Genomic DNA, 22,515 nt, shown 5'->3' with positions numbered 1-22,515 from the left:
GTGCTGTTCTCCTGCCTGCCACCCCGTCCTGTGGGGCCCAGCCCTGGGCTCACCTTCCCCGGAGCTGGCCCTGGCTGGGCTTTGGGCTCTGGGCAGTGGGGCTCAGTGCACAGGTAGAGGGGGCACCTTGCTGGCTGCCGGCCCTTTGTCCTCACAGCAGCCCTGCAGTGCAGGGCCAGTGGGGACACCATCTCCATCACGGGCCCGTGCTTGGCTCCGGGTGTCTGGTGTTTAAGGCATGCTGGGCATCTTCAAGGGCCTCAGCCTGTTGCCGCCCCCCTCACTACACACATGAGGCCTGCTGCAGATTTGTTTCCAATTGCTTTTCTAACCCAAAGCGTAGATTATAAACTTCCAGAGAGGCAAGAGCTGTAGCTTAAGGCTGCCCTGTTTGTGAGAGCTAAGCAGCTGGCAGATGTCCACAAATCCCTCCTGGTTGGTGTGAACCAGAGGGTTCGTGCCGTCGCTGAACCTCTGTGAGCTCACGGTATTATGTTTGTGCAGATAGACCTCACTGACCAGGATCGATGGGATCCCAGGAGTCTGTGTATAAATTGGGTGCAGGCAAGTCAGGCTGTAGTTCACGTGTACCGAGGAGCCAACAGCATGTGGGGATCCTACCTGGGAGGCTGTGAAAAGCCAATGACCCTAAGTCTTCTGTCTTTTCCTTATAAGTCATTTGTCCCAGTTTGCTGCAGTTCCAGGCCAGGTCTGGAGACCGTGAAGTAGTTTTAAGGGGCACATTTTTAGACATGTGGTTGTGACAACCTCTGAGGAGTAGGTGCCCGCAGCCATGAAACCAGAGGCCTCTATGAGGCTGGCTGAGACCCAACAGGACTGTGCGGAGACCCCATCCCTCCATCCTAAAAGTTGAACATGAACCTGAGCTCAGTGCTTGGAGGCAGGTCCAAGATCTGTAGCAAGTGACACCCCAGATCCACTGCTTAGCCTGGGGTGTCGCCGTGGGCACTGCATGGGCAGACGCCTCCTGGGGCTGGGTGAGGCCTGAGCATACTGGCTGCACGGTTCATAAACACCCAGCACACACGAGGTCAGTGACATGTAAAGAGATGTTGTTGGGGCTGAGAGCCTAGTGGGATTCACATATCTAAGGATATAATGAAGCGACGGAAGATGATGTAGCAGGAGAAAAACAAGGATAAAGGTGGGAGTCTTCAGCAGGACCTGCCAGCACTACCCAGGGAAGAGGCTCTAGAGGAGCTGAGACCCTTCTGAGGGTGGGGGTGGGGGTGGGGGTGGGGGGGTAGTTTCAGGTGTAGCAAAAGGAGATGACATCAGGTCTTGCTAGACTCTAAATGGAAAAACCTTCAAGGCTGGTAGGTTGCTTCCCTTTGCTCTTGTTACAAGCTCACTGAACCACGATGAGATCCTTAATTCAGGTTTGTAAGAACCAGGCACAGTGCAATGGGGTGGGGTGGTAGGGCTGTGCTAGAAGACAGATGTGAGCTTCCCCCCCCTACTGCCTACAAATAGACACATGGGCATTCTGGTTTATATATCAGTCACTCGTGAGCCTGGTTAATGGGAGTCAGTCTCCCCTCCCTCTCACCCCCCCACCCCCCATGGAGTTCTCTCCAGCAGACAGATAAGATTGAGTTTCTAGACCAACAAAGCTAAATGGGCCAATACTGACCCGAGGCCTCTGGCCCTAACTTTGGGAAGCCTTAGTCACATTCCGAAACTCAACACACCATAGGAAGACCTCTCTCTGTGACCAGCAGCCAGCTGAGCTTCCCCAGTAAAATCCCTGCAAGAAAGTCATGAAAATAATATATTATCACCTCCCTGGCGTTGGCAGCCCAGAGTCACAGAATTACAGAGGGTCAGAGGTGGATGAGCTAAGGCTGCATTCTGTAGACCAGGAAGCCAAGGTCCAGCCTGGGGAAGACACCTGCCCAGGGACCCACTGCAGCCGGGGGCACAGCAGAATCTAGAACCCAGGCCTCTTGACACCAGATCAGCAACCCCGAGTTTCCATCCCAGACCTTGGATGGGAACTTTCCAGAAAACTCCTCAAATTCAAAGGTCCTGGTGCGAGCAGCAGCTTGCCTGTGTTGTGAGGCCCAGCCCTGGGCAGCCCAGGTGGAGGGCGTCAGCCCCCAGGGCAGGGGAGGGCAGGGCCCAGTCCTCAACCTCTCACTGGGCCTCAGAGATGGAGTGACCAGGTCGAGCAGTGGCCACAGCGAGGGACGCCTCCACCTCCTCTGGCCTGGCCGACTCCCAGCTCGGCCTCAGCAGCCACCTTCTCCCTAGGAGGAAGAAGATTGGGTGTTATTTTTTACTTGTCAAGACTGCTTGCATCATCTGAGCTCTAACCCTTCTGTACCTTGTGTTTGAGGTTTGTGAGTGAAAACCACGGGGCTGCTGCTTTTCTTTCTTTTTTTGTCTGTCTTCCTTCCTTCTTTCTTTCTTTCTTTCTTTCTTTCTTTCTTTCTTTCTTTCTTTCTTTCTTTCTTTCTTTCTTTCTTTCTCCTTCCTTCTTCCCTTCCTTCCTTCCTTCCTTCCCTTCTCTCTCTTTCTTTCTCTTTATTTTCTCTTTCTCTCTCTCTTTCTCTCTCTCTTTTTCTTTCTTTCTTTCTTTCTTTCTTTCTTTCTTTCTTTCTTTCTTTCTTTCTTTCTTTCTTTCTTTCTTTCTTTCTTTCTTTCTTTCTTTCTTTCTTCTTCTTTCTTCTTTCTTTCTCCTTTCCTTTCCTTTCCTTTCCTTTCCTTTCCTTTCCTTTCCTTTCCTTTCCTTTCCTTTCCTTTCCTTTCCTTTCCTTTCCTTTCCTTTCCTTTCCTTTCCTTTCCTTTCCTTTCCTTTCCTTTCCTTTCTTTTTTCTTTTCAATAGTGAGCTCCTGAAAACCTGTTGGAATCAATGAGACTCCTCTTTTTGCAGGAAGTGGTCCAGCACCAGCCCACCAACCCACTTCCTAACACCACCCCCAAGACACTTCTCAGGGACCGAAATTGCACACTTCTGCTGACCGTTTTGTCTCAGTTTTTTGACCCCATGGCACAGGGTAAACGCCTTGTTTACAGTCTGATAGGAGGGGCCAGGAACCTAAGGATGAGCTCGGTATCCCCAGATTGCCATCAAGGCTGGATCAACAGCACCTCTAGCAAGTAGTAGAATGCTTAGTGGATTTCAATGAGCGCCTGAGTGAGGCAGGATTTAGCCCACAATTGGGAGCCAGAGAAGCGGGGTCCCTGCCGTCAAGAGCTTCAGGCAGGGAGGGGGTTGGTAGGTGACTACGCGGATGGTGTCCAGCCTGTGCTCCGGGACTTCGGAGACCAGTGATGCTGGGGGGCGGGGGCTGGGCAGCTGGGAGCTCCCAGGGAGGAAGGCCCAGGCATTGGGAGGGTGTTGAAGGAGAGGGCACGAGCAGAGGTGTGGGAGTGGGGAGTGAGTGCAGGAAGGGGTAGGGGGGTGAGAACAGTGCTCCCTGGTCATCCCCAGGGGCCTCATTCCACGACCCTTCTGTTCTTCCAGGAGCTTTGCTCTGCCCCGTGTCACTTGTCTTTCCTGCTCTGTTTCCTGCCTGGCAGGTCCACTCTGTCCCGGTGCTGCAATGCCCCCTCCTTCCTCTTCACCACTCAGAAGAACACGCCCCTGGGGACCAAGCTCAAGTATGAAGTGGACACCAGCGGCATCTACCATATCAACCAGGAGATCTTCCGCATGTTTCCCAAGGTGCTGCTTCGGGCAGGGCGGGCTAGGCGGGGCCCGGGGCCACCCCACGCAGCCCTACGTGGCCGTGCCCGGGTAGAGTGGTGGCATCACTGTGCCATGCCCTCTGCACCCACTGTCCTGGCTCCGGTTGGCCCAGTGGATAGACTGTGTGGGCACGGTGAATGCCAACTGGCCACTGTCTGAGTGACATTGGCAAGAGAGTGGTTATCAAATGCTGGTTATTGCGTTGCTGCGGAGGACATCCTGAAGCTACCTGGGAGAGTGATTAGGCATTCGTCCCCCACTGGAGGCAGGCACAGCAGCAGCAAAAAGATTCATGCAAAGGCTGTGTGCACAAGAAATCACAAACCAGCAGAAAGCAAAGCAAGAATGATTGATCTCACATTGGATGACCTTGGATGGCATCTTCCAAGGCCTCTCCTCCCTGTCCATGACCCTGGAGTTTGGTCTAGGAAAAGCTTTGGCTGTTTTTTATTTTATTTATTTATTTTTTAGAAGATTTTATTTATTTATTCACGAGGGACACAGAGAGAGAGGTGAGACACAGGCAGAGGGAGAAGCAGGCTCCATGCAGGGAACCCGAGGCGGGACTCAATCCCGGGACCTGAGCCGAAGGCAGACACTCAACCCCTGAGCCACCCAGGCACCCAGTTTGGCTGTTTGTAACAGAAAATCTAAGTTAAACAAGATCAATGTTAATTGTCCTTCTTCCACATAAGAAAAGTCTGGAGGCAAGCTGTTCGTTCAGGGCTGGCATGGTGGCTCCCTGGTCCCGGGTATGTGGTCCCCTGAGTCACCGAAGCTGCAGCACTCCCCTGCACTCCCCTGTGGCCTGATCATGGCATCAGACTCCCAGAGAAGGGGCCTGGGGACCTGCGTGGTCAGCCCACTCTGATGAGGACAAAGATTCCACGGGAGGGATGCATAACCACATCCTGGGGAGCACGGGGCCCAAGGCAGACCTTACTGGGTCCAGTGTATAGACAGCCTGGGTAGGGGGTGTGTTCAGGCCTTTCTGGAAGAAATTCAAGGGCCCACACTTCCCTGCTCCCACGAGAATGCTTGTGACACACACAGCCCAGGGTACTTGCCCGGAGGGCCCTGGGTGAGATGGGGTCCCATGGGGGCAGCAGGTAGGAGCCGAAGGTGGAGAGGCGCCACACTTACCCTCCCACGTCACAGTGCTGCAGGGTGACTGATATAAGCCCCCTCTACAATGTGGGGCTTTCAAGGCCTGGAGTGGGAAGCCGGTGACAGTGGGTGGGATTGCGTGTCATGCCGGCTGTGCCCAAGGGTGACACACGGCTCGGTTATGACATATGGCTCCAGGGAGGGCCATGAGTAGAGACCTCCGAGGCTCAGGGAACTGCAGCGGGGTTGCCAAATGTTCTCTGGAAAGGGCAGGAGAGTAAACATTTTAAGCTTTGCAGGCCATCTGGTCCCTGTCAGAGCCATCCACCTTTGCGGTCACAGCACACAGCAGCCACCGGCCTTCGCAAACAGCACTCTGGTTCCCATTAGACACTGACACGGGAGCCTCACGTGACTTATCCGTGTCACAAAATCTTCCTCCTTTGATTGCCTCCCCCCCACCCCCACCGCCCAACCATTTGAAAATATAAAATCCATGCTTTGCCCGTGAGCTGCACAGAAACGCGCAGAAGGTCTGATGTGGCCCTCGGGCCGTGATTAGCCACCCCCCCCCACATTAGAGCTTGTGGCATAGAAATATTCCCTCAGAAGTATTTCTTGGGGTTTGCATGAAATACAGCTTCTCGGTCTCCTGCCTCCGCCCTAGAGAGATTCTGATTCCATGGTTCTGGGATGGAGCCCAGCGATTTCTATTTCCAGAAAGTACTCCAGGTTGTTTTTGATGTGCAGAAGTTTGGGAAACACTGACATAGAACATGAAGGCCTTTGAGGATGTCTCCAAAGATAACTTTGGGTTTTTTCCTTTTTCTGGTAAAAGTCAAGCAGTGCAGTTTCTCCCACTGGCTCTAGCATACCCGTGTTTCCCCTCCTGGCCCCTGGGCCTGTCCCTCTAGGGAAAATGGGCCCCATTGCCACAGGCTGACAGGGTACCTCCCACAGATCTAGTCTTCCCGGGGTCTGAGGTGCTGTGATTATCCATGCCCCAGCTAGCAGGTGGCCCCACCAGAAGGCCGAAGTGCCGACAGGCTGCTGGCATCCAGGGCGGGCTGGCTGGTGTGAGCTGGGAGGGGAACTACCCAGCAGGCTCCTGGGCCAAGGGAGCTTTGTGGCCCGATGACAGTAACAGGACTGGGTCCTCTTGCCAAGATATCTCTGGGCAAGCACAGCCCTGGGTAGGCTTTTTATTCACACCAATGGTTCTTAACCAGGGAGACATTTGGCAGTGTTTGGAAATGTTTGGGTTCATGAGTGAAGGATACCCTTGACCTCTAGTGGGGAGAAGCCAGGGATGCTGCTAGCCATCCTACAGTGCGTGGGGCAGCAGCCCCCACAACAAGGAGTGATCCAGTCCAAGATGTCAACAAGTGTCCAGCTGAGAAACTCTGTCCTACACGGTCACATTGAAAAGCATGACACACTCACATGTTATTATCCTCATTTTGCAGATGGAAAAACCGAGTTGCTGAGAACTCAGAACACTTGTCCCTGGTTCCTTCACCTTCTTATGGGGCAAAACCAGGGCTGACCTTGGTCTTTGCCCAATCCTGGTTGGCCCTGGATTTTCCGGGTTTGACTCAAGCAAAGTCCTGCATCCTAGGCAAGCTCCCTGGTTCTGGGCTAACTGGGGTGGTTGGTCACCCCACTCGTGACTCAGGCCTCTGCTTCTGCCCCATGCCATGCATGTGGCTGCTGGGGTCCCATCTGCCTCAGGTTACTCAGGAGGCGATTATGACCTAGAGCAGGGATGTAGCAGAATCAGGACTCTTAACCCTCAATCCAGCATTTGCTTTTTCCTGCAAACTTGCCTGTGGTCCCCTGGAGGGCACGCCCCAGGAGCCTTGTGGGCAGTCAGCGCCCATACCAGGGTAACCCCATACCAGGGGAACCCAGCAGTCAGGGTGTGCCAAGGTCAAAGTGCTATGAGATGATCACTCCTGGGGTCACTTGGGGTAAGTCCTGGGCTCTCCTGCACTCAGGGCTCTTCCTCTGCCGAGATTTGAGGAGTTGCAGGCTCTCACTGCACCCTGCTGCTCCCTCAGCCCTTGGTCTTCTGTCCCTGCTGCTGCCAAGTCCTGGCATCTGTCCCAGTCCATATGACCCTTGTGTTCCAGGCCTGTGTCCTCCCTCTGTACCCTGCCCAGAGCTGAAAGGGGTGAGGGCCAGGTATGGGCCCCGGGTGGTCCTGGCCCCATCTCTGCTGCTGTCATCCCCCAGCACATTTGCATTAACTCATAAAACATGCATATTGGAAGCTACAGAGAAGATGAGCTGCCAAACACTGGGCAAACCAAAGGCAAGCAGGATGAGCCATAACCTATACTCCCTTCTTTCTGGAAGCCTGAGGCATCCCACGGCTTATTAAAAAAGGCTATGAGGCCTGGCTTCTCTTCCAGTTCATTCGTAATCACCAGTGAGACTGAGAACAAGTGTCCTGACCTCTCTTCTTGTCTGCAAAGTGGAACAACCACTCTTCCCGCACGTTCTCCGTGAGGCTGGCTCACAGAGGTGGCCATGGGTACAGCGGAGAGGGCAGCAGAAGAAGGCAGGGCAAAGGAGTTGCCTCTGACCCCTGTGCTCCTGTCTCCCCCAGGACATGCCCTACTACCGGTCCCAGTTTAAGAAGTGTGCAGTGGTGGGCAATGGAGGCATCCTAAAGAACAGCCGCTGTGGGAGAGAGATCAACAGTGCTGACTTTGTCTTCCGGTAAGAGAATTGCCCATGGCGCTCCTGCACCGTGCCCTTCCCTCTGGTGGCGTCCTACCCCCGTGCCCTCATGCTCTCCTTCAGCCTATCGGTCCCCTCTCCCCACCCCTGCACACCTTTACACTTTGGTTTTCTCCTTTCCTTCCCCAGCCCTGTCCCTTGGGGCCGGTGGCTGAACCTGCCGGGGCCTGGGTCTCTACATCTGCAGAATGGGAGGTGCATAAGGAGCATGGCAGATATGATGGCACTGAAGACCCCCAGGGGATGTGTGCATCTGCTGCTGAGGCCATCTGGGCGGCTACCTCCCTGGTTGGGTTCTACTCTTCCAGAAGCTGGGCTTGGAACCAGGGCAGCCTTGTGGCTCACCCCAATGCTGGCTTTAAGCTAGAGACTGGTCCTTGTATTTCTTCTTCCATAGAGAGATCCCCCTCTTATCTCTTTGGTGATATGTGTTGAGCCTGGATAAAGATGATGGGTCAGAAATAAAAGCTTAAAGCAAAGGGATTGGGGTCGAGGCTGTGGTGGGGTCTCACGGGTCATGGATCTGTAATCAATGTGCCACTCAGGGTGGGAGAGGGAAGGAGTTAAACCTGCCTCTCTGAGCACAGGCTACCAAGAATCCACCCGCTGGCTGCCTCTGCATCCCTCTGCCCCGTATGAGCACCATCTCGTCCTTCCCCACACCCACACTCTGCCCGCTCTTCAGCTCCATCTAGAATGAGTGAGCACATGCAGCTGGGCCACCTTGTCTCTTCTGCAGGTGCAACCTACCCCCCATCTCAGAGAAGTACACCATGGATGTGGGGGTGAAGACGGATGTGGTCACTGTGAACCCCAGCATCATCACAGAGAGGTCAGTGACCCTCCAAACTCATGTTGTTCAATATAGCAGTTGTTAGTGTCACATGTGGCTACGGGCCTCAGGAAATGTGGCTGTCCAGATTGACGTGTGCTGTCTGTAGCGTCAGACACACACCTGATTGTCAAAGACTTACCATGCAAAAGAGGATGACCCATTGGTCATCAATTGCATATATTGATTGCATGTAGAAATCATAGTATTTTGGGGTATGTCAAGTTAAATAAAACATTGTGAGCATTAAATATAAGATGATAAAAATTAATTTCACCCATGTCTTTCTACTTATTTACATGTAGTCATTAGGACATTTAAAATAACATATGTGGCCTATATTGTATTTTCCTTGGACAGCACCAGTACTAGACAGTCTTCACGTAGATGGGCCATAAAGCTTTCCAGTGGTGATGGGGCAGGCAGCTCCCCATGCTGGTATGTCCCTGCAGCTCTGGGAAGAGGCCTCCTGCAAAGATCTCAGGACCTACCCAGTTCCCCTCCTGGGGTCCATGTGTCTGGGAGGCCTCGGGGAAGGGTGCTATTGGGTTAAAATTCCAACCAGAGGCATCATCACACCATCCAGGTCAGGCTGGGGGTGGAAGGGAAAACAGTCCAGAGACCAGAGGCTGGGGAGTTGGTAAATCAGGTGCAATGGCCAGCAGCACGTACTGAGTCAGCAAAGTAAAAGAGCATCAGAGAGGAGAGAGATGAGCCCACCAGGGGTGGGGGGTGGGGTGGGGGGGAGCTCTTTAATGTGAAGAAAAAGGTAAGTGAGGGCTGTGGGGCAGGAGGGCAAAGAGGACACGTGGGCTCATTTGTCGTACTTCACTGGGGATCTTGGGAAAGAAAGTACAGGTGAACGCCCTGAGGACTCCAGGGAGAGCCTCTGCTTCCTCTCCACTTCCCCACCAAGCCCACCCTGGGGCACCCTCGTCCTTTGGGGTGAAGCGTGGCCCTCCCTACACTGTTGTCCCTTTGAGCTCCGCACACAAATAGAGCGGCGGCTGGGAGAGGCAGGGCGTTCATCTTCGGAGGTGAGTGACAGGGTGGGGAGCGGGATGGGCCTCTCCGCAGGCCCGGGGTGCCAGGTGGGGGCAGCAGGGGCTCCCGGGCCCAGGCCTGGGGACCTGGCCCCCAACCGTCTCGCTCTGGCCTCCGCCCAGGTTCCACAAGTTGGAGAAGTGGCGGCGGCCCTTCTACCGGGTGCTGCAGGTGTACGAGAACGCGTCGGTGCTGCTGCCCGCCTTCTACAACACGCGCAACACCGACGTGTCCATCCGCGTCAAGTACGTGCTGGACGACTTCGAGTCGCCGCAGGCCGTGTACTACTTCCACCCGCAGTACCTGGTCAACGTGTCGCGCTACTGGCTCAGCCTGGGGGTGCGCGCCAAGCGCATCAGCACCGGCCTCATCTTGGCCACCGCGGCGCTCGAGCTCTGCGAGGAGGTGCACCTGTTCGGCTTCTGGGCCTTCCCCATGAACCCCTCGGGCCTCTACATCACCCACCACTACTACGACAACGTCAAGCCCCGCCCCGGCTTCCACGCCATGCCCTCCGAGATCTTCAACTTCCTGCACCTGCACAGCCGGGGCATCCTGCGCGTGCACACAGGCACCTGCAGCTGCTGCTGAGGGCGGCGCACGCTGGCCCGCCACCGGGCACCCCCGGGCGAGCAGAAACGCGCTCCTCCTCTTCCTCCTCTCCTTCCTGCGCCGGGCAGTGTGGGGGGCGCCTGGCCTTCGGGCTGTCACTACCTCGGGGCGTTCAGCTTCCTGTTTGGGTGGGTGGGCCAGGAGGCAGGGATGGGGAGGCCCCGGGTAGAATCGGCTCTGTGCTAAGCATCCTGGCCTCGGCTGGCAGGGGCAGGGGTGTCCCCGTGTCCCCACCCTGCCCACTGGGAGCATGCTGCTGAGCCAAGCCTCAAGATGGGGCCTTGGGGGTTGCAAGTGACTAAAGCACATTTGCACTTAATTTTAGCATTCGGGAAAGCACACACTGTAGTGGCCTTGCCACTGCTGAGGGAAGGCCCTGAAGGACAGAAAAGAGGGAGACTGAACATGTGAGCACGGTCAAGATTTGGCTTCCTGAGTTTTATCCGAGGCCCCAGCCGTGATTTGCTATCTAGAACCTCTGAGCTTACAGATCTACCCAGCAGCCGGACCTTCCCATGAAGACAGATACAGTGGCTTAGGGAGGTCCAGGGTTTAATCAAGGTCACTCCAGCTGATGTAAGTCCCTTAAGTGACACCATGAGATGTAATGCAAGCCCCGTGTCTTAGCATCTTCGCCTCAACACTGTCAACTGAGAGCCACGCTCTTTCACACGCATCCTCAGACACACACACACAGTCTCGGCACCTCCAAGTCCAATCCTGTGTCTGATCCTCCTAATGACAAGGACCAGCCATTTGCACGAAGGTTTTCAGGTCAATGGTATTGACTTAATCTGTGCTTCGCAATATGCTTCCTCTCCAGTCTCCTTATTTTCAGCTCTATTTTAACCAGGAGTTATTTATAAGATCCCTTCCTCTTTCTGTTCCCGAATCCTGCGGAATCCTGCTGCATTGTGTTCCTGAGCTGAAACTGTAGGCTCCAGGCTGGAAAGCGCTGAGATGTGACTGATGAGCTTCGCAGATGGAAGTGCCTCACGGCCTCCAACACCAGCATCACTGAGGGTTCCACTGTGAAGGCAGGACTTCCCGCATCATGCAACCTGGTGGCCTCCCCACCCATGGACCCCCGGAGCCTGTGCTTTGGGAATTTAACTGTGCCTGGGCTGAAAGGAGTTAGCATGGCATTTCGCCTCTGAAGTTCACTGTCTTTGCTTCCCCCATGCTGTCTGGGCCATCAGTGTGGTCCTGCCTGATAGACACCCACGGAGACTTGCCTTAGAACCTAGCTTCGGGGAATGTTAGTTCTGGAGGACCTCAGGCCCCTCCTGCCTTTTCTCAGAAGCCTATTCTGCTTGGGTCTGGGGGTGGGCTTGGGAAGACAGGATGACCAATAAAGGCAGAGTCACTGTCCTCTTGGGGTGGAGGGCATACCCCAGCCCAGCCCAAGGAGGGCAAGGAGCTGTGGGTTGTCAGCTGGGAGTGGGGAGCACAATCTGGTGACTGCATTTTATAGGCAGAGCAGCAGGCCCAGCCAGGGAGAGACAGAGGAGAGCATGGGCTCAGCCCTGGGCCTCCAGGCTGCTGGTCCAGGGCTCCTTTCTTGGCTAATTCCTTGGTTTGGGCTTGTGTTTCCTGGAGGGTATGCTCCATGCATAACCCTGTTCTGGAGGCTGACCTTCCACCTTTGTTCTGAGCCCTGGTCCTTACTGGGCAAGCCTTGGGCTGCTTGTCTGTAGAGCAGGGAAGTAGCCAGTGAGACAAACTAGACCCTAGTGAGCCATATGCTGGGAAAAGCTGTGTGAGCCTGGGGATGACCAGGCTTTCTTGGGGTCTGTCTGTCCCTCCCAAGGAAGATACTTCTGGGGAAGGTTCCAGTTAGCTGAGGTTTCCATCTGCATGTTTGTGGTTAATTGAGCCCAGTTCTTGAAACCGTGGAATGTCAGAACTGTGAGGCTTCTAGAGACCATTTTGTCTCATTTAAGGAGACAGACCTAGAAGGAGGGGTGACCTACTGAACAGAGCCCCTGGGTGACACTTCTGTTCCAAGTGTTTTGGGGGCAGGAGCCGTGGCAATCAGACATCAGGATTCCCACTGCTTGGGGGTGCCTTGGGTTGGTGTCTGCCCCAGCAGGGCCCTTGTAGGAGCGGGGGATAGAACCTCATGATTCACTCCATAGAGGAGTCGGGACTCATGGTCCCATTTCTGCCTGTGGGTATTAGGGCAAGTCTCTTCTCTCCCCACAGGCCTATTGCCTCATCTTTACAACTAGAGGCTTACGAGAGATCTCTAGGGTCTTTACAACCTCTAATTTGTTTTTGGAGGCATCCTTGATATACAGATCTGAGCCACAAGTAGTGTTTACTATTATAACAGCTAACATTCAGTGTGCTCTCATTCCACGTCAGGCCCAGCACATTTCTTTGCAATTATCTCCTGTGGTCCTCACAAGACCCCCTTAGGTAAGGAGGCTCCTACTGGAGGCTCACAGTGATCTAGTGACTTGCCCATGGTCAGGCACCCAATGGAGGAGATCGCACCCAGGTTTGTGGAACCCCAAAGCCTATGCTCGTCTGTCTCAGCTGCTTCTCAGCCAGTGTCATGAGGGCTGGAACAAGAGGGATCCTGATGGAGGTGCCTCTGCAGGGTGTTACTGGGCCCTGCTCCAGGAACAAATGCTCTGGGAGGCTGTCCTGGGTCCGGGAGGCAGTCTCTGCTTGGAGGTGTCCCCCACCCGCATCCACTGTAGCAACACTCACCCACCCGTGGTAGAATGGGTGCCACTCCAGCCCTGCAGGGAGCTGAGATCATCTCTACATCTTGTAGGTGAGGGGAGATGCCCAGAAAGCATACATGTTAGGTGACAACATGTTGAGTGACTTGCCCAAGTCCCATGGCCAGCGAGTGCCTCAGTTGGGACTCATCCACTCTCCTGACTTCCAGGCCATGCTTGTTCTCCTGCAGTCGGTGTTTGTGGGAAAAAAATTGTGTTCAAAGGCTCCAAGGGATGTGGGCCTTGACTCAGGAAGCCCCCCTGCTCTGTTCCCTGCTCCTCCAACTCCGTACCATGGGGTAATGCAGACTACCAGTTAAATTCTCATTTGAGGGAAATCGATTTCCCACAAATAAAACAACCCTCATGTCTTCTCTGTGCTAAACTCACTGCTCCAGGGTTAAAAGACAGCAAAAACAAGTAAATGACTCAGTGCTTAGCCAAGCAGAACGGAAGGTGGCTCAAGGTCAGATGCAGCCTGTGAAACTCAGCAGCAAAGCTGCTGGGGCGACTCTGCTGGCTGGTCACCTGGTGCTGCAGAGAGCAGAGAGCCCCCAGCCCTGCACTCTGCTGAGTGGGGGGAGCCAGCGGGGGCAGCGCTTCTTTTTGGTTGAGGGAGGGCACAGGGCTGGCTTCAGCTGGGCCCTCAACAAGTAATTACTGAGCACTTACTTTGTGCCAGGCATTGTGTTGGGTGCCAGGGACCAACCATCAAATCATAGCCTGTGCCCTCCCCAGAGGGTGTCCAGACGCGGAGTCCAGAGCCCACATGCTGCACAGGAGCTGTGCAGGGAGTTGGCAAGTCTGCACTCCAGGACAGTTACCAGGGGAAGAGGACAGGGCCTACCGGAGTTAAGCTGGAATTCTGAAGGTTGGTGATGGCCAAAGCAGTGGCCGCTCCTCAGGCCTCATCCTTGACGTTCACGTGACATGTGATGGGGGTAGTGGTGGTGGCTTCACCATCCTTTTGAGGCCTCTCTTCCTTTGTTGCCTAACAAACCACTCTCCCCTGACTCCTTCTGTCTCTGAATGCTCCTTCTCAGGCCCCTTTGTTGATTCACCTCCTGTGAGGCTTCTTCAGGGCTCTCTTCTCTCAGCAGGCGTGCTCCTGCAGAAATCTCACCTCCTCACACCCCCTGTCCTGTCCCTGTGTCTCAGCCTCCTTACCTGCAAGCCAGGTCTCCCTTAGAGCATCAGAAGCACACTCACCACAGTCTCCTGGACGTCTGTACCTGCGCAGCATCTCCAATCTCATCGTGTCCTCAGCTGACATAGTTGAAAGGACAACCTGGCTTCAGGGTTCCCTCTTACCATGTACTAGCTGGGTGACCTCCAGGGAGCTGCCTTAAGTCCCTGGATCCTCTGATCCATTATTTGAGGAGTGAGGCCAAGACACCAGCCTCTCTAGCTGTGGCAAAGGTCAAGTGAAATAGGGTCTTACAATGTCTAGCACAGAACCCGGCATAAACTAGACACTCAGCACCGGTCCCTCTGCCTCCTCCCTTCCGCATCCCTCCACTGGTGAATGGCTTTCCTGCACTTTCCCCAGAAACTGGGTCAACCTTGGCTCTTCCTTTTCTTTCACCTTCGATGTCAGCATAACTACTGGAGAACCACCCCCCATGATGCCTGCCATTCGGTGGCTGCTGCTGAGTGAGTGGTGATGTCTGGCTTGAAACTCAGACTAGGGACTTCAGTGCGAAAAGAGTGAAAGTGGAAATATGGCACACAACTCAACTTCTGCACTTTGTATAAACATGAGTATAAAATATAACCTGCCATTAAGCTAGCGACGAAAGAAATAATTGGGAATCTAAAACATTTATGAAATCCATTTTGGCCTGGATATGATCAGATATACTTTTTTCCCTATTTTTGATTGTGATAAAATGCACATAAAATTGACCACTTTAGCCATTTTTCAAGTATACAGTTCAGTAGTGCTAAGTGCATTCACATTGTTGTGCGACCAATCTCCACAACACTTTTCATGTTGCAGAACAAGCTCCGTACCCATCAGAGGAGAACTCCCATTCCCGCCCCCCCACCCCGCCTCTGGCCCGCAGCACCCACCGCTCTGCTTTCAGCCTTTGTGAATTTGTTCTCAGTACCTCACGTAAGTGGAATCATACAGTATCTGTCTTTTTGTGACTGGTTTATTTCTCACAGAAGCATTTAGGCAGGTACAAGCTGTTCTTCAATGATGTTAACTGTTTCCAGTGTCTCTGTAATAGAATTCTGATTTTCCTTTCCATCTGGAGCAGTTGTCCTGGGCCCTTGGTCTGTCCCTGGCTTCTGATGATCTTGGCGCCTTTGTGGAGGCTCGGCGTGGACCTGGTCTGCTTTGCTAGCAGGCCTCAGCTGTCCTGGCTACACAGCGTCCCGAGAGGCAGCAGCTCTGCCCATCTTTTTTCAAGTCTAGATATTTTCCCCTGCATAGTCTTTTATGTGAAGCCCCCCCACCTCCCGGCTTTTTTCATTTCAAAAAACAGTCGCTGATGTAGCTCTTGGCACAAAAGCCAGAAATCAGTGACTGTCTTTCTTTCCACTCGGGGGATGGTTCCCTTGGCAACTAAGTAACTCATTTCTTTCAACAAAATGACTTGCTCAGCTTTGGGGTAAAAGTTTTATTTCCTCTGAATTGTGGTTCTCAGCCTTGTGGGTGCATTAGAATCACCTGGGGATCTTCATAAAGTAACCCCTGTGCCATGTCCCAGCCCTCACAGAGAATCTGATATGATCGGCTTAGGGAGAGGGCCTCCTGTCTTTATTTTTAAAAATCTTACGTGATTCTATTGCATAGCGGTTAAGATTCATTGCCCTAAGGCAGAGAGGTTCCACCCTGGCTCTACTTTGGGGTCATCTGAGGAGCTTTGGGAAATACTTCTGCTGGGACCCCACCCGCCCCCAGATCCAGTTGGTCTGAGGTTTGACCGAGGTATTTCAAACTTTCCTGGTGATTCTAACATGTAGCCAGGGTTGGGAACCACTATTCTCGAGCAGCGGTTCTGGAACTTGAACCCTTGTCAGAGTCCGAGTCACCTGGAGCGCTCAGGGGCTCCTGGGCCTCCGCCCTGTGGTCTCTGACTTGGTGAGCTGGCTTGGGCCTTTCTCAGACAGCTCCCAAGTGATGGTGATGATGGTGACATGGTGACACTAGTCCCTAGCCACTAGAGGATCTTCTGACTAGCTGGACCCTGTTCTCCTGCATTCCCCACCCCCACCCCCCACCCCTGCATTGGGGGTTGGGAAAAGCTGATTGGAGCCTGAGGCTTCTTAAGGTACCAAATAGCTTTTCTTTTTTCGAACATTTTAAACACTGAAATAAACGTTAAGAAATATTTTTAAACCAAAGGTACATAGATATTTCTTCTCCCAGGTTAGAGGGCTCTGAGTGGGCCTGGATTAAGAATTTATTTGTGCCTGGGATTACCATACCATGCAGTTGTGATCAGAGCTAAGGGGTTGATGTCTCTGGAGTGTGGGACCACCAACCTGTGACCAGGGGAAGGTCATTCTGTGACCGGTGCTGGAAGGCGGATAGCATCGGTGGGCCACACTGCACTCTCTGGCACAGACCGTTCCTGGGCCCCAGGGAGTGTGTGTGTGTGTGTGTGTGTGTGTGTGTGTGTGTGTAGGGAAACTGGGTGCAGTGATCTGTCCCCACCCCCACCGCACCCACGGAAAACAAGTAGGAAGGTAGTGGTGAGAAGATGTGCTACAGAAATGGCCTGTGTGACCCAGGGAGTAGAGGTCCCTTCCTGCTGCATTACACTCTTCCTTTTCCACCTTCCTTTGGAAAAGGCTGCAGTTGAAACCAGCTACGTAGTGTCTGGATCCTGTCTCAGTCTCTCCTCCAATGGGTTGACACGTCCCCTTGCCCCTTCCCTCTGCAGATGCCCCCAATGGTGTGGTCCCAGTGAGAACTTGATCCAAATGGCAGGCAGCTCAGAATCCCACGATCAAGTGCAAAGTTTACGAGACCCCCCCTCCAGCTCCCCCCCCCCCAACACCTGGGAGACTTGTTCATGGAGAATATGGTCCCTATCTTACCGAAATAAGGTCAAAACATACCTCACCTCCCAGGACCACTTACCCAACCAAGCAAGCTCACTCAGCCCTTATATAGCTGTGGACTCAGATGAAGGAAAATTAATCTTGAGCCCCTGAAACAGATGCTAAAAAGCTCTGTTTGTTTAGGACCAAATATTGTGCTAACAGCAGATCCCTCGTGGGGTTCACCTTAATTCTGAATTCAATTCTGGGGAACTTGATTCTGGCTTCTCCTAGGAAAGCGAGTTAAGAGAATGACAACAGCTACCTGGATCTAGCAAGAAGTGACAGCTAGCAGTAACGACATTACAAAGATCAAAACTGTACGTTCAGAAAGCGCCAAGTGATCTGAGGCCATTTAGTGGAGGGGCAAATGCGTGTCATGAAGCATTTTTTAGGTCTGCTCGCCTGTGGTGTCCTCAACCACATGGGGGTAGGGAAATGAGCCGAGCCGAGCCGTATACTATGTTTAAGAAGGAGGAGGAAGCAGTGCACCCATTTTGGAATTACTTCCCTCCCCGCAACACTTAAAACAGTCATAGAAATCTTGGTGCTTAAAAGGTTAGCCCTGCATTATCTTGAGGTTCAGGCAGGGCCAATAGTTCATTATCTGATAGCATAGGATAAATGAGGTGGACAAACTCAGTCTTTTGGACTTAGGTGTCATTCCCTCTGATCTTTGCCACCCTTCAGAGCAGAGGAGGTGAGGAGGAAGGAGGAGACGCTGCACCGCTTCCACCTACCCTCCCCCTTGAGACTTGCAGCATGGCCCATGGTGGGGGCCAGGGCGAGGGCCAGGGTGTTCCTTTTCTGCACTTCTGCTTCCACCTCTGGTGTCTTTGCTGTGCTGGGACCAGGGCAGGTGCTGCCGGGACCCGAGCCTGGATTTATCTGTGAATTTGAGAATACGACTCCCCCCTCCCCACTGCCCCCCTGCACAGGTGAACACTTCTGCTTTCCAAACACCTTCCTCACTCCTTTCTCACCAGGACTGGCTGTATTCCGAGAAGCTGGGGCAGTTAGGAGCCTCCCTACCTGACTGCGCCCCGAAAAGATGACGGTGGCATGCCCCAGGTCACATGGGATTTGTGGTGGAGTTCTGGTGCTGGGGGCTGGGAGGGAGGCAGCCGTGCTCTGCTCTTGCCTCTGGGGCTTATCTGCTTCCTTCTGTCTGAGGTTGTCAGGCTGATGGGCCTCGGGTCCAGGCCCAGGCCTCAGCCCCAGCCTCACTCCCTGCTGGGGGGCGGGGGGGTGGGGGAGACATCTTCTTTGGTGTTCGTTCCTCTCTAGGTCCCGAGCTCAGGGGCCCCAGAACCAGGACACTTGCTGGCTGTACCCAAGGGGGTGAGAGTGGAGGCAGTTTTGCTTGGCAGAGTCACCCAACACCCCCAGCCTGAGCAAAGTGGGATTGCAGACGGAGTTAGCTCAGAGCCAGGGACGCAGCCCCCAGTGCTGTGGCCATTGGGAGGAGGCTGCTGGGGTCCTGGGTGATGGGGGCCAACTCTCCTGTCCCCTTCTCCAGTGGGACCCTTGACTCACCGTGGCTGCCTTGGGAGTGTGTCCTTCTGCCCTGGTTGCTGGTCCTCCCTGGGGCTCTCTTGCCTGCACACATGTTTTAGGGATGCGACAGGGTCTTCCCTGTGGCCTGCAAATTTCCTTTCCAGACCCAACTGCCCTCCCGTCAGAAAGCCATAACTCTTCTTCGAAGCCGTATTGTTTGGGCTAAAATATATGCATCTATTGTATCTTTTTTTAAACAACACTTTATCTCAATGAGCGTCTGCTGGGCTGTTGAGTGTTACAGTTTGGGGTCCATCCCCGGCCACCTGGCTCCCCAGAGGAAGCCAGGACAGACCACGGAGGTGAACAGGGGAGCAGTGGAAACCCGTTGGCCGGCGGCCCGGTGCTCCCTGCCCCACAGCTGTGCGCAGCCTCAGCCAGGCTCCAGGTCCTTTCACAGGAAGCCCTGCCTCGTGGGTCCCGGGAAGGCCGAGGAGTCTGTCCCTGAGGGTTTGGTGGCACCAACTCAACCCTGAGCAGCCTCCTGCGCCGGAGGACGAACCGAGCCCCGTGTGCTCCTGGGCCCGGAGCCGCTCCTGCTCCCCTCTCTCAGGAGCCCAATCACGGGGCACTGGGCCGCACTGGGAAGGGAAGGGAGACCTGGGTGTCATTTGCTGGGACGTGGAGACACTCGGTGTGAGTGGCACTGGGATGTCGCTGGAACACAGCCCCCGGCCCTGGCTCTTTGGGTTGGCTCCTCAACTGCCCTGATCACCCTGGAGAGCACGGCCCTGTGGCCTCTGGGGTCCGGGAGCAGGGGCTCCAGCCCTCCCTTCTCTTCATGCAGCCCTGCTCAGGAGCAGGGATCACACACCCCTGCAGCACCCCGCCAGCCATGTGTGGCTGTCCCTGAGGGATTTGGGAGTGATGACTGATCTGTCCTCAGAGTATAATCAGGGTACTTTGTATCTGTCACTGTGCTTGAAAGGCCCTCCTTTTCCACCCAATAAAACCAGTCAGACAGTTCATCTAGCAAAGGCTCTTGCGCTGTGGCCCAGTGTGTGTGTGTGTGTGTGTGTGTGTGTGTGTGTGTGTGTTTGGGGGCTGGGTTCTTGCAGGCACAGCACCCTCCCCCCCACTCCGAGGAAGCTGCTGGCTCTTGCAAGGGGCTCACAGCCACCCTGGGCACAGGTTTGGGCCGTCCTCGGTGGGGTCCTTATGGGAAGACCTGTCTGCATCTGAGCCGGGGAGCAGGTGGCTCGCAAGAAGGGTGCAGAGACCAGATCCAGACCTACAGTCAGGTAGGAAGCTGAAGTGACACCCTACAGGGTGCAGGAGGATGTGGAGAGGGCACCGCAGGCTCGAGTCAGAGGAGGAAGAGTCCAGGCGAGCTGGAGGGCTGCCGGAGCAGGTGGTGTTTCAGCTGTGCCCCTACCTGGAAGCTATGCAGACCTACTTTTTTGAAGCAAGGTCGCCGTCAAGGTCTGGAGTCACATCAAAAGGCCTCTGAGCACTAATTATCTTCTTATAAAATTTTTAAAAAGATTCTTTCCATGCCAATCTCCATGAGTGTGTTTAAAATAGGATTTTATATACATATATATGTAAGACATATATACAGTTTTTAAAATTCATGCACAAACAGCCTGACCAGGGCTAGCCTGTAGAAAAGACTCCCCAGATCTGCAACTTGGGGAAGTCCAAAGTCCTCCCCATGCTTTCCCATTGGAGAAGACAACGTGCAGCCTCCCAGAGGCTGGCATTTTCACGGCCCCTCTGCCTTCAGACTCTTGCTCCTGAGCATGGTTTGGCTTTATATCCCTTAACCACTCAGGTACTAGATGCAGACCGTCAGTGATGGGATAATGCATCCCAGAGTGATACGGGAGGAGAGAAGAGGGATGGAAGCCATCTCTAAATGCGCAACCTCAAATGGAATGTTTGGCATCCCTGGGCTGACATGTCCTTGGCCAGCCAGCCTCCCCCTGTGGACACCCCAGGCAGCCCCAGCCTCAGCCTGTGGCTCCGGCCTCTCCTCTTCCTGACCCTTTCAGTGCCTCCCTGTCCCCAGCTCCCCAGCTCCCTCCAGCGGAGAACACAGCCCCATGCACTCTGCATTCAATCTCCTACGGAACCTGGATCTTAGCTCACCTTTGACCTTCCTCCCTCCCTCCCTCCCAACAAGGATGGATGCCACCTGCAAGAGGTTAAATGTTTCTTATTATGATGGCATAACACCAAACACTCAAGCAAGCAACTGTGGAATCTAAGGATGTGGTCTGAGGGTTAGCCCTGAGACCTGGGCACTGCATTCTAGTCTTGTCATCATAAGAAAAAAGAAAAATCTGAGGGTCAGGGAAGTAGGAGTTCAATATATATTTTTGACTGAATGAAGGGATGAATGTATCAATAAGCTGGGGAACAGAAGTTGAATGTAGTTCATTTATTTCTTTAATAAACACTTAATGGAGGCTCGCGATCTGATTTCTTTTTAAGTACAAATCCCTCGGTGGCTCTGAGCAGAATGGATCAGACTGAGCAGGAAGGGTTGAAGGTGAGCTTTTTAAATATCCCTGGGAGACTAAAGTGGCTATGGGAACTAACATTTTAGTGAAACAGGAAAACCAGCAACCTCACGCCACTGCATCAGTGGCCCTGCTTCCAGAATAGGAGATGGTTCATTTTGAGATAGCCGACTCACTGGTTGCCGCGGGTGAGAAACTGGGGATACGCGATGGTGGGGAGCCACAGGTGGGACCCAGACCTTTCAGGCCACACACTCAGGTTCCTCCTACTTACATGTGCTCTCTACACCCCACTCACCCCAACACACGCACACTTGTGATCGGCTCATTCATTGATCACGTCTTGAGGGCCACATGCATGCTCTAGGGGGTACTGGGGAACACATGACTTCCTTGGAAGGGAGTGCGGGCTGGTGGGAGGGAGAGGGGCCAGGTATGTTGAATTACTGATCCCAGTTCTTCACCCCTTGCCACATCCACACCCTTAGCTATGAGATCTTAACGGCCCTTGCCTCTGGACTCGGCCATGTGTGTTGCTTTGCACAGCCGAAAGCTGCCATGCGAGTGGAGGGCTTCAGCGTGCCTGCAGCGTCAAGGTCACCCCACTTGCCCTTCCTCCACAGCCACGGAAAGAGCTTTCTGGCAGGGGCTGCTCCTTCAGCCTGGCCCTTGAGTGAACCCACACATAACAGAGCTTCCCCAGCCAAGTCCGGCCAGTCCTGTACCTTGATGCAGAGCTGCCAGCTGAGCCCAGGGTAAGCGAGTCACCCCAGCCAAGCTCCAGACATGTGAGAAATAATGCTTGCATTACCCAGGGTCTTTTTTATTTTTTATGGTTGCTCGTTACGTAGCAATAGCTGGCTGATACAGAAGTGCACGCCGCAGCTCTAACATCGGAGTGTATGGACTAAGGCCTGCAGAAGGAACACACCAGGGATGTGTGACCCCCCTGAAGGGAGAGGTGGGGTCCAATTACAGAGGGCCTCCAATGTCAGCTTGAAGCGCCAGGGTTCGTGTCAGGAACATTGGTGATTCCCTCGGCAGCCTTGCATCTGAGCGCCCTTCTAAAGTTTGAGGAGAGGACAGCTCCCAACATTAAGAGTTGAAATGCCAAATACTTTCCCAGCCACCTTTGCAGCAAGGTGTAGGCCCATGACTTAGTCTCAGCCCATCAGACGCACAAGCCCCTGACTCTGAATTGGTGGAAGGCAGCGGAGTCTGTTCTGGCAAGGGGTGGCACGGGCAGGGGCGGCAGAGGCCAGTGCTGAACCTTGGTACAAACTGCCTCTCTAGGCCCAGTGCTGGGGACACCAGGGCCTCCCCAGATCAGGGCACTTCCAGGTGTCCCTTCTCGGGTGCAGCCTCCTAAGACCTCATGGGAAGTCCGAGAGATCTCCTGCCCCCAACACTGACTTTTTAAACAATCCTTTTTCTACTTAAACAAGCCAGTGTTCGTTCCTGTTACATGCGATCCAGAGTCTCGGCTGACAAAATTTGTTTGCCCTGAGGTGTAAGTGAAGGCCAGACAGTGACATGACCAAAGGCAATCTTTAGGAGAATCCATTCAGCAGCAGGAGGATGCCCTTGAAGGGGAATGAGGCTGGGCAGTAAGGTCATTTCATGTGCATATGTAACGTGCAAATGTGCGC

The 22,515-nt window shown here is 53.9% G+C and overlaps 1 protein-coding gene across 3 annotated transcripts in view; it reads left to right on the top strand.

The window, feature by feature from the left end:
• ST8SIA5 (ST8 alpha-N-acetyl-neuraminide alpha-2,8-sialyltransferase 5) overlaps nt 1-20,812 on the top strand; it is a 64,172-nt gene extending 43,360 nt beyond the window's left edge. For all 3 annotated transcript variants that reach the window (XM_072829497.1, XM_072829495.1, XM_072829496.1), the window contains 4 exons: nt 3,548-3,692; nt 7,435-7,547; nt 8,308-8,400; nt 9,567-20,812. In XM_072829497.1, coding sequence (XP_072685598.1) covers nt 3,548-3,692; nt 7,435-7,547; nt 8,308-8,400; nt 9,567-10,035 — 820 coding nt within the window. In that variant the 3' untranslated portion in view covers nt 10,036-20,812. The remainder of the gene's footprint in view (nt 1-3,547; nt 3,693-7,434; nt 7,548-8,307; nt 8,401-9,566) is intronic.
• Nucleotides 20,813-22,515: the final 1,703 nt, after the last annotated feature.

Source organism: Canis lupus, chromosome 6 (assembly GCF_048164855.1).
Source record: "Canis lupus baileyi chromosome 6, mCanLup2.hap1, whole genome shotgun sequence".
NCBI classification, from domain to species: Eukaryota; Metazoa; Chordata; class Mammalia; order Carnivora; family Canidae; genus Canis; species Canis lupus.
The sequence above is the reverse complement of the archived record's forward strand: the minus strand, read 5'-3'. Positions and strand labels throughout refer to the sequence as shown.